This window comes from Mauremys mutica, chromosome 11, assembly GCF_020497125.1.
Source record: "Mauremys mutica isolate MM-2020 ecotype Southern chromosome 11, ASM2049712v1, whole genome shotgun sequence".
NCBI classification, from domain to species: Eukaryota; Metazoa; Chordata; order Testudines; family Geoemydidae; genus Mauremys; species Mauremys mutica.
Window position 1 is genome coordinate 61,388,244 of NC_059082.1, and position 18,069 is coordinate 61,406,312.

At 42.6% G+C, this 18,069-nt stretch overlaps 1 protein-coding gene across 4 annotated transcripts in view; it reads right to left on the reverse strand.

Moving 5' to 3' along the window:
* Window positions 1-12,680: 12,680 nt before the first annotated feature.
* USP7 (ubiquitin specific peptidase 7) overlaps window positions 12,681-18,069 on the reverse strand; it is a 130,917-nt gene continuing 125,528 nt past the window's right edge. For all 4 annotated transcript variants that reach the window (XM_044979430.1, XM_044979431.1, XM_044979428.1 and 1 more), the window contains 3 exons: window positions 17,257-17,328; window positions 16,813-16,903; window positions 12,681-14,053 (listed from right to left, as the gene is read on the reverse strand). In XM_044979430.1, the coding sequence (XP_044835365.1) occupies window positions 13,947-14,053; window positions 16,813-16,903; window positions 17,257-17,328 (270 nt within the window). In that variant the 3' untranslated portion in view covers window positions 12,681-13,946. The remainder of the gene's footprint in view (window positions 14,054-16,812; window positions 16,904-17,256; window positions 17,329-18,069) is intronic.

An 18,069-nucleotide genomic window follows, 5' to 3' on the forward strand; every position in this document is an offset into this window, starting at 1 on the left:
GGCAATTCACTGTGGCAGCTTGCAATGCTGAATTGCTATTGGTCAGCGGGGAATAATTTTGCAGTTGGAAAATCCCCTGGGGGGCTGTTGTCATGCAAGGGGGTAGGGCTATTAATCATACCCAGCTACACAGAACTGTGACTCTAGGCAACATGCAGGACATTGTGGATGGATTTGCAGCTATGGGGGTCCCAAATTGCAGTGGGGTGACAGACAGCATGCACATCCTTAGTTTGGCCCCTGCCCACCTTGCCACAGATTACATCCACAGAAAGGGCTACATTTCTATGCTGATGCAAGCACTGGTGGGTCACTGCTGACCGTGGGCTGGTCGGAGGTGCATGATGCTCAGATCTTTTAACACAGGCCTGTTCAGGAAGGTTCAAGCTGAGACATTCCCCCCACAACTGGCAGATTGCCATCGGTGGCATTGAAATGCCAATCGTGATGCTAGGAGCCTACCTCTTGCTGCCCTGGCTCACGAAGCCATACACGGGTCAGCTTTACAGCTCCAAGAAAAAATTCAGCTACCAGCTCCGAAGGTACAGAATGACAGTTGAATGTGCTTTTGGGTACACTGAAGGGACGGTGGTGCCATTTCCTCACTAGATCAGATCTCAGGCAGAAAAAAATATCCCAGTGGTTACAGCTCCTTGTTGGGTCCTGCATAATATTTCTGAGGCAAAGGGGGAAAAGTTGCTGCTGGGGTGTAGTGTGGAGAGGGAGCGGCTGTCTGCTGACTTTGAACAGCCAGACCCAACAGCCACTAGAAGAGCTCAACGTGAAGCTATGCAGCAGAGGGAGGCCTCAAACGAGCACTTTAACAGGCAGTCATGGTAAAGTGCTGTGCTGGACAGCATGGTACCTGGCCCTGAAGTTTTGTGCTGCGCTGGGTGTACATTTGTGACTATCACACTGTCTTGCAATGAACCTGTGAATTATGCAGTGCTTACTGCACATTTATAAATATTACATGTTTTGCACTCAATCTACAAGTTCTGTGGCCCTGTTCAATTACAATTCCTGTGCGCTTTAGATAGTGCTCAGCATTCATTCATGTCTGGATCATTAAGTAATAAAGATGAATTTATTTAAAAAAAATTGTTGTGTAACAAAAAAAGTGCAAAGAATGTGCAGTAAAAATAAAACAGTGAAAAACCAAACAGAATATAAACTTAGAATGCTAAAAAACACGTGTCCATTTCAGTTCATTTCAGCCATACACACACTATGCGTGGCTGTCACAGCTCGGCATATGTGAAGCAGTGGTGGTCCTCACTGTCCCTCCCCGGTGGAGTGGCAGGATAGGAATGCAACCCGTGATGCCACGTGGAATGTTGGGAGGGAGGGGTGCAGGGGACTGCAGAACTGTGGTTCTCCATTGACTGCAAAGGGAGGCACACATGTGACTGCTGGAGCTGTATGTCAACAAGAGCCTGTAGCATTTATGTTTGCAGCCTGAGAAGCCCCATTATGTCCTGGCGCATTTCCCAATCTTACCTGCTGAGAAACCTGGCTCTCTCTCCTATCCACTCTTCCCTTCTCCAGGCTGTCTGCTGTATTCACCCTCCAGCTCCTTCATTCAAGGTCCGATGCACCACTGGCTTGCAGGATCTCATTGAGCATGTCCGCCCTAATCCACTTCTTTCTCCTCCACCTCCTCAGGGTAGGTGTTCCCTGGATGTGGAGCTGGCACCCCTCACAGCCACAACGGTGGCAGCTATAGATAAAACAGACAGATGTATCATTGACTTTATAGTGGAAAGCAATACTCCCTTCCCTTATTCCCATAAGAGACATGCTAATTGACACTTCAGCTTCTTCAGCCTCCGCACACCACCAGTGTGCAGCTGCAGCTGTGATGAGTGCGGACTGCTGGGGTTGAGGAGGAGGGAATTGTTTTGTGTGAAACAAAACAACAACAAAAAAACATTGACCCCCAATTCCATGGGCATGAGTACAGGGCAAAGGCACCGAATACTGGCATTACTTTCCAAAGGCCCTGGTGATTTTAGCTGATATCTCACTTCTAAGGATAACAAAGGCACAGAGAACACTGCTGCTGCTGGTGCTCCAAAGCTGCCCAGGCTTAGAAGCCACTATCCCATTTACTGCAGTGGTGCCTGCCAAAGTCATAGGGGAGTGGAGTGGGAAAGTGTCCTACTGCAGACACAGGAATTAGGGCAGCCAGCTGTAGAAACCTTAGGAAGAGGACTGCAGAGTACTTCCATGGAAGTTTCATTGAGATCTCTCAAGAGGATACAAGGGATATCCCTGAGTACATAAGCAAACTGCTTCACATGGTTCTCCACTAACTCTACAGGGGAAAGAAAAGCAGATACCTATCTCTAAGCTAGTTGTACCTCTACCTCTTCTTGTTTGAGTAAAACAATGAAAAGCAGATACCTGTCCTGCTAACTTGGGGTTGGGCCAGGAGCCATCTTCGCATTTATGGGTGGGCGCTTGCACACACTTATCTGAGGTGCCTTCCCGGATCAGGCTTGTCTGGACTGTGGTTCACAGCACGGCGGGACCCCTCCACCGCATGGCCTTCCTCCTCGTTGTTCATAGCAAGGGTTTCTGTCTTAGGGTCCAGCGAGGCATCCATGGCGGTCTGTGGGATGCTGGTGGTGACTCCACCAAGTATGGCATTCAGTTCTGTGTAAAAGTGGCAGGTCTGCAGCTTAGCATCAGATCGACTATTGAACTCCCTGGCCTTGTGGTATATGCCTGCCACAGTTCCTTCACTTTCACTGGGCACTGCTGCTCATCCCTGTCGCACCCCTTCACCTGTGTCCCCTGTGAAGTCGTTGTAGTTGTCCACACTTCAATGACTAATTGTAGCTGTACCTGCACAGGCTCAGGAGGTCCAATACCCCGTCTAATCCAGGAAGGACCGCATCTGGCCAGGGTGGCCAAGGTGGCAGTTGCACACTACAATGCTCGCCAAGCTGGGCAATTAGCAAAAGAAATTTCAAAAATATTCCCTTAAATTCTTCCATTTTATCTAGCTGAAATTCATTGCTCAGACAGCACTGACAGTATTGGAGCCTCTCATTTCTGAAGTTTGCCCATTATTACCAATACTTTAAAACAAGACCATCAATTGACACGAAAGGGAAATACCCTAGTTTAAATGGAATGGAGATTACACTTGCAGCATAAGCTTCAGTATTTATCTAATCACTATTATTTTGAGGAAAAAAAGGGGGAAGATTCAAACAATGGTGCTATGATTTCTTCTCTCTTCTAAACTACTCCAGACCCAGACATTTTACGTTCCAGGTGGATAACAAAGTAAATTCTAACTCCTAAGAGACTTTAAAAAAGTGGCTTCCTAAGGATTCCCTATTTTGTCTGTCAGTTACACCATGTGAAAGCTGTGCCATTGATAGCTAAGAAGATATTTATCTTTAACCAGCAACCCGGCAAGCTCAACCTGAAAATTGAGCAGAGTTCTATTCTTCTCATGCCCGGTCACTAGTAAATGACGATCTCTCGGGCCAATTTATTTATTCTGATTTTTACAAACAATGATAAAACATGTCCAGCCAGTGCTATGGCCGCTGTGGACAATCTTTGAGAAATACACTAATTATGTCCTCCATGCCCTCTATGGCACCACCATTGTCCTCGAGCTGTGCCTTCAGTTGTACCTGTGGAAGCCAACCAAAGACTAATAGGTTAGCACAGATTTTTATTGAGGACGTTTCCCTGTAGGATATATTTCAGCTCATTAATAAATGTACATTCACACTCACATCTGCACAGTGCTCTTAGTCTTTCAGCTGGCTAGACTGTTATGATTGAGGGTGCAATCTTGAGAAAATGACCACGCATGGAGGTTTAATTCTACTGCTTTGGGGAACACGCTACAAGTAGTATAGGGAAGTTCCATCACTGAAGTTCCTGATAGCTTGTAATTTAGCTTGATGACTTTTAGAGCTGATCTATTTTACAAGTTGCATCAGATTAACTAATGGTGTGTTTTAAAACTGTTTCAGTAAAATGGGTGTAGGTTTGTGCATACACATAAGAACATAACGGCAATACTGGGTCAGACCGAAGATCCATCTAGCCCAGTATCCTGTCTTCTGACAGTGGCCAATCCCAGGTGCCCCCGAGGGAATGAACAGAACAGGTAATCATCAAGTGATCCATTCCCTGTCACTCCTTCCCAGCTTCTGGCAAACAGAGGCTAGCAACACCATCCATGCCCATCCTGGCTAATAGCCATCGATGGACCTATCCTCTGTGAATTTATCTAGTTCTTTTTTGAATTGTTATAGGTTTGATTTGTTTAGCTTACTATTTGAAAGATCCCAAATACTCTATTCTTACACCAAAAGAAGATTGTCTATATACAAACTTGCACCAGTTTAACCAAAATCTTTAAAAATGTACTTTCAGTTAAACCTGTGCCAGTTTGTAGGTATATAAGGCTTATTTATATTATAGTAGTCCTAGGGACCCAAACTGAGTAAAACAATCCTGTATCCCCAAGATCTTACACTGTTTAAGGTCTTAACACCAATCCCCTCCTGATAAAATCAGAATGAGCAGACAGGTGACAGAATTCTATTCTTCTGCCACAAGGTAGAGGAAAAATCTACGTTTCTATCATTTTTAGCACAGTAGAAATTACTTCAGAGGAAGCGCCATGAGATTCTAGTTCATCTGTCATTGTGCAGGCCTTTAAGTTTAGAGATCCTAGGTCTAAAGGTAAAAGGGGATCTTCATGACCAGAGTAGCTAAATTAAAAGCATGAGACACTATTAAAATTCCTGAATCATGATTTATGCGACCACTCTCGCAATACGAGCAGGCAGGGTAGCCTCTTTCCCGATGGACCTTCCTCAGGACTTCAAGGAATGAGAGGAAATGTGACAAAGAGGCCTGGTTAGTTAGCCCCTTGTGCTCTAGAACTTAGCTGCTTGAACAGATGATTCTTTTTTTGGCATGATCAACATCAAAGGTAGTGGTAATGTTAAAGCACCTGGAAACAAAATACCCACTCTGCCAGGGTGAACTATCTTCATACCCTAGCTTTCTCTCTGCTCACGCAGATAAACTATGATCAAATACTGAAAAAAGTCTGTTCTTATTAGAACTAAGTTATTATTGTGATTTCAGAGCTAAAGGATCCCTGAGCAGTTCAGGCTAATTGTGCACCTCTCTTACCCTCATCCTAGATCGTCTGTCATGATCCAAGCGGATATTCTACCATGTCAGGGAAGTGTCTCATGATAAACTTCTCTCCCCTCCCCCCTTTCATCTGTAGAATAAATGGGAGATAAAATACTGGAATCAGTCAAAGTAAGTTCTTCAGAGCAAGATTGTTTGCTTCGAACTTCTTGAGCTGCTGAGCATGACATCAGGGAATGCAAGTGACCACGAGCTCATTTAACTAGGTGGATGCTGGGACAGTTCTATGTAAATAGAACTAAGGACTCTTACCACATCTAACTTGTGCCAAAGCACAGGATTTAGGAGATGGGCAAAAGTGTGGTAGGGCAATTTCCAAGTGATAGATGCAGGGCTGGCTCCAGGGTTTTTGCCCCCTCAAGAAGCGAAGAAGAAGAAGAAAAAAAAAAAAGCCGTGACCAGCTCTACTGCCACCGCTTCAGTCTTCAGCGGCAATTCGGCGGCTGATCCTTCGCTCTGAGAGGGAGCGAGGGACCTGCTGCCGAATTGCCACCGAAGAGCAGGACGTGCCGCCCCTCTCCATTGGCCGCCCCAAGCACCTGCTTGCTGGGCTGGTGCCTGGAGCGGGCCCTGGATAGATGACTTGAACACCAAGCACTGAATCCTCATGGAAGATCTGAAATGGTTCCTCTTACAGGTGAGAACAGCTCTCTCCCCCAACTTACATGTGGAAATAATCATGCTGAGAAGGGCAACAGCAGCCAGGGATGGAGAGGGCCTGAGGGGGACCATGAAGCTGAGCTTTGATTTGAGGAGAGCTATATCCATTTGATAGGTGGAGGGACCCTCCCATTCCACTTTCCTGCAAACTGCTGAGTGCAAAAACTTTTCTATGAAGGGTGCTGCTGACAACCCGAAATTCAGCTGTGCTTGAAGAGCTCCGAGACCTTAGGGATTGGGGATGTTGTGGGTGAGAAGTTTCTGTCCATAGCAGTACCTTGCCTACACCTTACTAGAGACTGGAAAAAACTAGGTTGCTACAGGACAGTAAGGGTATGCTTACACTGCAGCTGGGCGAAGCCTCCCAGCCTGGGCAGACAGACATGTTATCTCAGCTGGTGCTAGCATGCTAAAATACCTCCGTGGATGTTGTGAAACTGGCAGAGGCTCAGGCTAATCACCCAAGCTCACGTCCACCCGGCCCCCTGGGTCTGAGCTCTCTCCATCAATGGTGCAACAGTCACACAGGTATTTTTAGCATGCTAGCTTGAGCCTCTCTAGAACAACTCTCTATCCAGGCTGGGAAGCTCCCTTCTAGCTGCAGTGTAGACATACCATAAGGGCTTAATTACTAATTAGATAGTCCTATAGCCACTAGAGCCTGTGGCTCAGACTCTATCCAGGCTGCTAGAGAAAGATCTAGACTGGATTGGAGAAGGGATTCAGAAAGGCAATTTGTGGCTATGGGAAGAAGAGTGGAGTACCAAATTTTCTGGGAGTCCTGGGAAGAGATGGAATGGGTGTGTGCGCATGGAATATATTTTTCAGGGTCCCTGCTCATCCTCTGGAAAAGAAGATCTACAGAGAGAAAAACGTGGATTGAAGTGAAAGCTCCCAAGAGCACCTTGTAATCACAAGCAATCCTCCTTGCTACAGGACTGCAAGGCAAATTTTTGTGACTAGATATGCATCAGGTTGTATATAAGACAAAAAAGCAAGTTGCAGGAGAAATAAAATTAACTGCCTTTTCTTCCTCCTTGAATTTCTAGGCCACTCATCTTTTCAGTCATAATTGCTTTGGAAGACTAAGATGAGTTTCTAGCATCAGTAGGAGTTCTCATAACACCCAAGACTTGTGTCTATCTTCCTGTGACTAGGGGGAAGGAAACAGGAAACTGCTGAGGCCAGTTTTAGGTAATGATACCCAGTCTAAAAAGCTTGACTTAAATCAACTACATCTTATGACCCTCTTTAGATGCATCTCTGCTAGAAAGTGCTCATTTTCCAGCACTTGTGCTAGCAATGGAACAACTGTTAATGCAGACGGGGCTTTTTTACCATGTCATGCAAGGATGCTCAGAGCAGCTGGTAAAAATGCTTAAGCTCTGTCTACACTAGTGCTTGTGCTATTGATAGAATGTACGTACAGCATTTTCTATTGCAGACAAAGCCTTTAAAAATGCAGCATATTTAAGTTTGGGATGCCCAGATGTTATGTCATTGTTAGAATACTCTTATGGGCTAGGGACTGTTTTTCCCATCTCCCTGTCCATTGGAAGAATGATCTAGGTGGAACAGGGCAGTACCCAGACCTTCAAATTTTGCCCCTAGGAAATAAAATACCAACAAGAGTCTATTTTCAGAAATGGATGCGTCTGATTGAAACAGGTGCACTTACTCCTCTGCAGAGATGAGTGAGAGGGAGGTGTGTTGCTGTCCAGCCTCAGAAGATCCAGTGTACAGAGAGTTTGGCCCCGAGGGAAATAGTCACCATAGTGTTGTGTCACCATGGAACTGCAGGATAGATGATTGTTCTTCCCTTCCTCTTGTTTCTAAGGTATCACTTTGCCTGAAAATCACCTTAAACCCTGAACTGAAAATTTTGCTTTGCAGAAGAAAAACACAGACCCACCTTTTGCTTAAGAGGTAAGCTAGACTGAGGATGCTTCTAAACAGCCCAATTTGTTTACCTGTGACAGAACAAGTGGCAGAGAAGCCCAGCTGCCTGAATTGAAGTCATAGGTTGTACAGAAATACTTTCATGACGAGATAAAATTAAAAGGCACATATTGGATATGATCTTGTGAGCTCCTCAACAGGAATTGAGGTGTACTGAAAAACTTGCAGCAGTGAGCTCATTTTACTTCTGGGCTGAGAACAAAGCATGAGAAATTTCAGATCCAAAGGCAGTGGTGATGTTTTCTACCTTTTTGGGGGGCAAAAGTGTAGGCATGGAAAATATCAGGCAAGTGTTCACAACCTCAATTTAGATAAAACATTGAAAATGGCATTTAAAACATTTTTACTGTATTCACTGAGCTGGCACCGCTTAATCTTTGTCTCTGTTACATGGGTTCTTCAGAATTACACAGATCACACTGTTTGTCAAGTAGCCATGTGTCTTCTAGAGCAGTGGTTCTCAAACTAGGGCTGCTGTTTGTTCAGGGAAAGCCCCTGGCAGGCCGGGCCCGTTTGTTTACCTGCCACGTCCGCAGGTTCGGCCAATCGCAGCTCCCAGTGGCCACGGTTCGCTTCTCCAGGGCAATGGGAGCTGCAGGTAGCGGTACGGGCCGAGGGACATACTCTTATGGAACCAGTAGTCAAATGAATGGGAAGTTAGAACATGCCAGCTGTTTTCAGCAGCACTGCACAAGCTTTGTGCAATATATTCTTTGTAAGTCACCTAGCAGGTCATACACCTTTACAGTGAGGCACTCATTCTGTATTCATTTTGAGGCCATCTTTGAAGTCGCACTCATGAAAAGGATGTTACAGTATGTTCCACTAAGACATTTTGAATATGATTCTTAATTGGTCTTGTCAGGGTTCCTTCCCCACTCTGAACTTTAGGGTACAGATGTGGGTACCGTCATGAAAGACCCCCAAGCTTATTTACCAGCTTAGGTTAACAGTAAGCTGCCACCACCAAGCGTGTTCCAAATCTTAGGGGAGAGCCATTTGGAACTCTGCCTTCCTCCCAAATATTTCCCAAGTCCCTAACCCCCCTCCCCCTTTCCTGGGCAGATTTGAGACTAATTCCTCCCCCACAAGTCCTTACAGCCATTTTCCTGGGTAGGATTGAGAGTATACCCTCACCAATTAGTCCTGGTGAACACAGATCCAAAACCCTTGGATCTTAAAACAATGAAAAATCAATCAGGCTCTTAAAAGAAGGATTTTATTAAAAGAAAAGGTAAAGTTTATCTCTGTAAAATCAGGATGGAAATAACTTTACATGGTAATCAGATTCAAAGAGCCCAGAGGAACCCCCTCTAGCCTTAGTTTCAAAGTTACAGCAAAACAGGGATAAATCTCCCTCTAGCAAAAGGAACATTTACCAGTTGAGAAAATAAAGATAAAACTAACACGCCTTGCCCGGCTGTTACTTACAAGTTTGAAATATGAGAGACTTGTGCAGAAAGATTTGGAGAACATGGATTGATGTCCGGTCCCTCTTAGTCCCAAGAGCGACCACCACCAAAACAAAGAGCACAAACAAAAGCCTTCCCCTCCCCTCAAGATTTGAAAGTATCTTGTCCCCTTATTGGTCCTTTGGGTCAGGTGTCAGCCAGGTTACCTGAGCTTCTTAACCCTTTACAGGTAAAAGGATTTTGGTGCCTCTGGCCAGGAGGGATTTTATAGAATTGTATACAGGAGGGTTGCTACCCTTTCCTTTATAGTTATGACAGGTCTCCTTGACAAAATCCTGTTGTGAAACAAGAAACAGTTTTTGCCTTCAAAATGTTATAGTTCAGTTTCAAAGTAACTCTTTTTCCTAATAGGAGGCTATGTACACTGGGGGATAACCAAGAAGTTTCTCACGCCTGATTTTAGACTCATAACAGCCATTTTCCAGAGCTGGTTTGAACATCTGCAGCAAAGTGACACTTGGCTGAAATACGAAGATGCAAAGCAGAAGCATTTCGTGGAGAGTTATCTGTTTAGACAAACTTTTAATTGGGAAGTTTTTTTGAGAGAGATTCACTCTATAGCCTGTTGGTTAGGGCACTGGGATGTGGGAGATGCAAGTTCAAGTCCCTTGCATCAGGTAAAGTAAGGATCTGGGACTCCTATATGCCAGGCCAGTGCTCTGACCTCCAGAATAGACAAAACACCCCTTCTTCCAAATCAGAGAGCTAATTTTGATCCAGAAAATGAACACTGACAAGTCCATGTTTGAGAACGTTTGCAAGGCTTTGGTTTTATTCCCATGTGGAATAAAAATATATTTAAAAACCTCAAAAGTTGATGTGAAAAGGAATTGTCTGTCCTCTGGCCAGCACTACCTTTTTTTTATCATGAAGACCATTTTTGACAGAAAAACACTTCAAGAAATGCTTAGACTTTCCAAGGGATTGTGGTGCATTCTGAAAAATCCAAGTCAACAATCAAGATCAAGTTGTCATGACTTCTGAGCAGTTCAGTAGCTTTTGACTCAAGATCATTACATTTCTAATAGAAAAGCAAATGAGCGGACACAGACACAGGTTCCGTGTTATTCTAATTATTTTATTTACAATATGTACAGTTCCTACAGAAATACGGTTTCTATTAGGATACTAGATAGCAAAAACAAGCACAGCTTAGATCTACATACTGACATCCACAGCCAGCACAAAACCCACAGGACACACTGACTGGTCCAAGCCTCAGGTCTGAAACACTTAAAGACTCTCTGGAACTACAGGTTCACAGCCCAGCAGCGTCAAGTCAGTAGGGTGAAGAGCTGAGGTAGATACAGTACACTGAGTTCCATGTAGTTTACTATGCATGTGTCAACACAAACCCTGCCTGATTTGTACCAGTAGGGGTCTTGCCTGGTGGGGCTGGCTAAAACCCTCCTCACCACTGTTAAGTGTGCTCGAAGCTTGCCACACTCAACCCCAGAAGAAGAAGTGAGTTGTAGCTCACGAAAGCTCATGCTGAAATAAATGTGTTAGTCTCTAAGGTGCCACAAGTGCTCCTGTTCTTTTTGCGGATACAGACTAACACGGCTGCTACTCGGAAACCTGTCAAGCCCAGATGTGACTCTGTCAGTGGTGCTGTATGTATACAGTTGGTAAAGCACTTTGGGATCCTTTGGAATGAAAAGCACTATATCAATATCAGTCACATGTTTTTCTATATTTATAGCAGGAATTTAGGTTGCCCATTGTAATAATGTGATGCTGCGCAACAGTGCTTGACTTATCTTCTTGTTTTATCACTGTAATTTAATGCAGTCTGTGTCTACTACTCATCTACGATCCAAAATACAAAGTCACAATTGAAATCATCCTTATTTTGAAGATTACATTGTGTAACTGTAAATTCTTAAAATGAACTAAACAAGGAGAATGTATCTGAGAATACCCTACCTTCCTCTTCTCTTCATAGCATTAGGTATTTCAAACAGTCACACCTTAAACAACGTCTCTAAACCTTTCCCTCCTCAAAGAGCAAGTTACTTGTGCTCCAAATCTTCTCAGGAAACCTCAATGACAGAAAAAGTTGGAAGGAACAAAATGCTTTACATTTGTGGGGTCCTTTCAAAACTGGTGCACTAACTAGTGCTATCAATAAGCACATGATAGTGAAGAAAGTAAAACGACAGATCTGAAATTAAAAGGCACCAAGAGCTTACTGCTGCAAAAGTGAAATGGATGTTTTCTTCTTAAGTATAAAATGCAGTTATGATTACTAGAGATATCTTCTAAAATGGGCCGCGGTCCACGTTACTACTTTGTGTGACTCTGAAGGCTCAATGATTTTCAAGAGCGAGGTGGATTCTATACTAGGCTATCCTAACATTTACATCCAAGAAATGTAGAGCGCGCCCATTACTTCTGGATGGCACAACTAAAGAACATCTAAAGTACAATCCGAGCACTCTGTAAGCACCAGTTGCCCTGGATTGCAGCACAACCCTCACCAGTTAACACAAACATGAATCAAAGGAAATCTTTACTCACTCAAGGCATGCTACTTAAACCACTTTTATCCATCTGAAATGGATAAAGCAGGAGGACAAAACTAATATAAACTTGGGTTTACCTTGATTGGAAATAAACATAATTAAAAGCAATACAACATACAATTACAAAAACAAATCCCCCACTACAGGAATATTTAAAACCAGAAGCAGGAAATTAAATTAATTTTAAAACTGAAATAGAGAGCGGAAACCCCTCTATAGATTTAGTTAAAAACCAAACATTCCTGCTGTTTTTGACAACAACCATAATCAATTTCAGAAAAAAATTATAAAGGCCATCACGTATATAACCCCTATTAAATGTTTATTGACAGGTCTAATAAAGTAAGCTTCTAAGAATGGTTTTGATTATGAATACAAGGAACACATTACAGCAATAATCTATAAATCTATTGAGAGCTTACCTTTAGAGACTCCAGATTTTACTTTACACCATTTATAATATTAGATTTGAGAATCTGGACCACAAAAGTTTTGTACAAGGCAGGCAGAGTCAAGTCTACTACAAAGACTCTACTACAGCTTTACAAACAAACTAGTAAAATATTTTTTTCATTCATCTTATTTGTACATGGTTCCCTCCTGGAAAACCTTTTATTTCCTAAGCTCGAATGTGACTAGTTAGAGGCAAAACACCAACCAAAAAAAAAAAACAAATCAAAAAAATTCACAAAACAAAACAATCCCTCCCAGACCACTCCCAAACCAACCAAACCCAGGGATATACATTGGCAATACTGGGAAAAAAAATACATCTCAGTAAAACCTTAATATAAATGAAAACTGTACTTCCAAGGAGAGTAGAAATCTTCTTCAACCTCCACGTCATCACTCATCGAAGTAAAATTTTATAGAAAATTTTATTCAACATACAACATTTTCCAGCAAAAAAGGCAATATACAGGAAGAGTTGTTGTACACTGCGGCTACAGAAACAAAATAAAGTACTGGAAAAGAATGTAAAATTATAAGTGTGAATTGCTGATTCTATTTGTACTGCACTCAAAACTAGACACTCAGCTGGCATTAGCTCCAAAATAAAAGGAAGCAGTCTGGGGACTGAAATAAAACTACACACAATGAGTATCAACATCAGTGAAATTCACTTGCAGACTCACCCAACAAAATTAACCTCCAAGTGTTAAATTGTACATGTTCATTAAATATACAATTTCATTTTTTTTATTTTATTTTTTTCCGTTTTTTGTTTTTGTTTTTTACAAAGTCAACAGCTTACTAAACACTAGTGAGCATGCCCTCTGTGCTGAAAGGCTATTTCTTGTGTTTTTTCCCCCATCTCTTCCCATGTTAACTAAATTAATTATATTTATAATCCTTTCACCTGCTTTTGCCAACTCTGAGTGTCATTCTATTTGTCAAAAGGCAGCATAGTAATCCTCAATGGTATTTGTCAATGTTTTTAAATTTAATAAAAATACCCAAATATCTTTTAGGACCCAGAGCATCCACTTGGCAAAATGGGATGCACGGTAGCGACAGAACAACATAGGAACTAGTTTATTAAAAAAGGATCCTATGAAGCTGGAGGAGACAAAAATCCCGAATAAGTGCCAACAATGTACACAATGAAGTAGAGATTGCTATTTATTGATGATGTGAGTTTTTTTGCATTTACAAATGCACAAAAATGTCATTTAAAGTATAACTGAAGGAAATAAATCTGATGTGAGTCTAAACATAAGACTTACTAGCTGCAGTGATGGGGAATACCACACCAGGAAGGGCAGCCAGACAGCTTATGCCATCTATAAACGTACTACAGACAAATATTTTGCCAATGTCAACTGTTCTACTAAACTCTTCCCTCATTATGCTGACAATTGCCTTGCATTACGTTTACCATAAAATAACTCTCATTGGCATCCAAGCTTTATAAAAACACCTTCATTTTGCTCAAAAAGGGCAGTCAATAGATACAGAGAAGCCAAACTGAACAGCCTCAACAAAATAAAATTAACATCAGCAGCAAATCCTCTTGCTGAAGACTTCAGATATAGTGCACGTGTACCAAAGTTCTACTGTTGTTAAAAAGGTGCACACACACACTGATATTTGTCCCTTGCCTTGAACAAACTGGTTGGGTAAGTCAGTTATGGATTTTAATAGCTTTTTCAAGGTAAGTGTAGCGACTTCTCTTTGGGGCTTTATTGAAATGGTCAAGCCCTAGCCATGGCCTTGGATGAGACATGTTGCCTAGAAGAGGGGAAAAAAAAACCCAAATAAGCTTTTAAGACATAGTAGCAATCTTACATTTGCACAAAATATTTGCATGCCCTTACATGGAACAGCCTGAATCTTACATAACTGAAGCACTCCAGAAGTCTGTAGAATGTTTTCATAGCAACCACTGCATTTCCACTAATACCCTAAACTGTGTCCTTGGATCTACTGGATACATACACACTACTTAGCTGTTGCTATCACAATTTTACAGACAATATGCTAAAAATGAAAAATTGCGTACTACTTGATGCCCAAAGACATGAGTCTGAATGCATCAGCTTTCATAGCTCTCTGAATAAAAGAAACGTTGGGTCTGTTTTGAAGAGGAAACTACCATCTAGGAATACCAAGTATCGGAGGCTTTACTTTATTATTACTGTATTTTAGGTTATTCTTGCCATGTGATTTACTTGGGGCTTGTCTACACTACTGCTAACTTATGTCGCTCAGGGGTATGAAAAAGCCATCCGCCAAGTAACGCAAGTTACATCGACTTAGAGCGGTGTCTATACCGTGCTATGTAAGCAAGGAAACACTCTCCCGTCGATGTAGTGCATCTTCACCAGACATGCTACAGCAGTGCTGATGTAGCGCGGTAGTAAAGACAAGCCCTTAGATTTAATAGCATTGAAGTACACTCACATCAATTAACTCTTCAGTTGGAATTTTTGAATAAATTATGAAACTGAGCCCCTGATTTTAGTCATCCAAAAAAGTTTACAAACATTTTGAAAGCATTAAAAATACAGGAATGTTGTCAGCTGTCCAATTCAATATTTTGTGTTGCCAATGGTTAGTTTTCATTATGCACTGTAATATCTTTAGAACACTGTCTCTATATTTCTTACAAATGGAAGAGAGTTCCCTGTAAGGTGTCCACAATGCATCAAATGTTCTTTGGAGTGAAATGAAGAAGACAGTAGCTTAAAAACCCTACAGCAACAAGGACCTGACACTGGATTCAAATTAGCCAACTGTGATGACTGAAGTGTGAAATACTTGACCTTTTTCTTCTAGAAGATTTGTGTGCATGCACTTTGGATAAATTTTCCCCATTGAAAAAGTAAATTTTCTTTCATCTTGGCATAATGGACAGTGCATTATAAAAACAGATGTCACCAATGCCTTTTAAAGAGATATCATTGCACACCATAACACTACTTAACACTGATTAACGACAGGAAACTAGTACACCTCTACCCCGATATAACGCCACCCGATATAACACAAATTCAGATATAACAACACGGTAAAGCAGAGCTCCGGGGGATCAAATCAAGTTCGATATAACGCGGTTTCACCTATAACGCAGTAAGATTTTTTGGCTCCCGAGGACAGCGTTATATCGAGATAGAGGTGTATTCTTTTTTAGGTCTTGTCTAGACTAGGATTTAAAGGTGTGGTGTTAGAATGCTAACTAACATGTTTTAAAAGCCTACTTAATCGCTGTGCCTTGTCTACACATGTGCAAAACTGGTCCAATTAAAGTCTAGGATAAAGGTTTAACTTGACCTGTTTAGCGTGCGTTAAAGTCTACACATTGGCTACATCTCAGGCCAGGTCTACACTATAAACTTACACTGATTTAACTATATCACTCAGGGGTGTTAAAAATCCACAACCTTGAGTAACACAGGTACACCAATCTAACTCCAGTGCAGACAGCGCTATGTCAATGTGAAGGCTTCTCCCGTCATCACAGCTGCCACCTCTTGTGGAGGTGGATTAACTATGCTGACAGGAGAAGCTCTCTCGTTGTGCAGTAGCATCTTCATTGAGAGAGAGAAGAGAGGTCCATAAAAATGGGTAGCAAGGCCAGGGAACACATTCATTGATCCAATACAGCTTACACTGCAACTTCAATTGTAAATTCAAAGCTACCCTTTCCTAGTGGGACCTCTAAGAGAAGGCTGTGGTACAAACACTGCTTGCTTTTTCCTGGGTAAAAAGCCCACAGAGTGTATTGGCTCTGCTTCTCTCTGTGCAAGCATGGTGAATGGAGCGCTAAGCATTAGTCAAGTAAAAAACATGGTGAACAGGGTACACAGACAAGTACAGATTAGGTTACATTTCAGCACAGTACTCAGCTCTTAAAGTATATCTATACAATATCCCTAGTTAATGCTCTGTTCCGGTTTGATTCCACCTTCACTGAACCCGTATTATGGTCTCTCTTACAACAAGTGGATGAGAAGAATCTGAGTTCAACCACCTTTGGGGGAGTCTTAAAATTAAGAGGTTTATAAGAATGGAGCTTTGTACTAGACAGCAATATTACATATGTACGTTACTCCAATAAAAATGAAGAAACCAAATATTTATACGAACTAGAGTAAGATGAGCAATACAGCAAAGCTTTTAGCTTACATTGCAGCTTTCTTCTCTTGTACAATATGGTGTGTGTGTGCGCGTGTGTGTTCAATAGTACTCAGCCACTTAGGAGCACACGCTTTATTTGACTCATGGGGAATAATAAGTGGTTCTGTAAGTGTGTGTGGGTATATATAAATTAAGAATGCAAATATGTATTCTCCCATGCTAACACAACACAGTGTACATATACATTTTATATTTATATACAGATACACAAGTGAACTACATAAAGCATATTGTGTGTGGACACTAATGTACCTTTTTATTTCCTGAGTCAGGGACCACTGCATAAGTAATAAATGGCAGAGTAACTGCTGCAATTTAAAACAATAGAGTCAAATTAACCAGCTACTCACCGGGTTGGGGCTCAAAATCTTTCAAGTTCACTTCATACTCATCTTCATTTAGGTACTGGTGTCGGCCCATCATTACAATGGCAAACTTAAACTTCAAAAGGAACAAACTGTTAAGATTCTGGATAGAAATAAAACTCTACAGTTTTTTCAGCTATCTATATTTGGTATAGTAATGCAGAAAGCGTATTAATCTGAAGTGGCACATATTCCAAACAAAGGAAGGGGAAACCCTATAAAGTATTATTTCCAACATGCCCACATGGCACCTTTTTCCTGCCCCCATCCCATAATCTGATGAAAACTCAATAGTATTTGATCTAAACTGAGTCTCTTATGGTAAAACAGCTGCTCTATAATCCTTAAGTACATTGTATTGGAGCTTTTTTTTATTTTGAACTCAGGATCCATAAACTGCAATATGAACTCTGCCCAACATGATGTTACCTTTTCAAATTCTTTTTCTTGGATGTCCAGCATTGTTTGAATCCGCTTCATCACCTCTCTGAAGTGTTCACCCTAATAATTTTTTAACAGTAGATATCAAAAAATATAATTTAAATCATTATAAAGAGAAATTGGATAGTGACTGTTGTGATTTTCCTGCCAAATCCTGCACTGCAGTACAATTACATAAATTATCCAGTTATTTCCAGAAACTATTACAGAAATTTCAGTACCACCTACTATGACAGGTGTAGGCAAACTATGGCCTGTGGGCTGGTTCCGGCACCACGTCCCTGCGGCCTCCTTGCGTTGCCCTTGCCTCCAGGCACCGCCCCCCGCAGCTCCCGTTGGCTGGGAACGGGGAACCTGGTACCTGGAGGCACAGCAAGGGCAGTGCACACCTCCCCTTCCCCCAAGGGCTGCAGCGCTTCCGGGAGCGGCACGGGGCTGGGGCCAGGGCAGGCAGGCAGGGAGCCTGCCCTGGCGCATGCCGCTGCCACCCTGAAGCTGCTTGAGGTAAGCGGCACCGGGCCGGAGCCCGAACCCCTCCTGTACGTCGCCCCCCAACTCCCTGCCCTGAACCTCCTGCCTGCACCTCACACCCCAACTCCCTGCCCTGAGCCCCCTTGTACATCCCGCACTCCTCCTGCACTCCAACCCCCTGCCCATAGCCCCCTGCTGCACCCCAACCCCCTGCCCTGAGCCCCCTTGTACACCCCACACCCCTCCTGCATCCCAACCCCCTGCTGCACCCCGCACCCCTCCTGCACCCCAACCCCCTGCCCTGGGCCCCCTGCACACCCCAACCCCCTG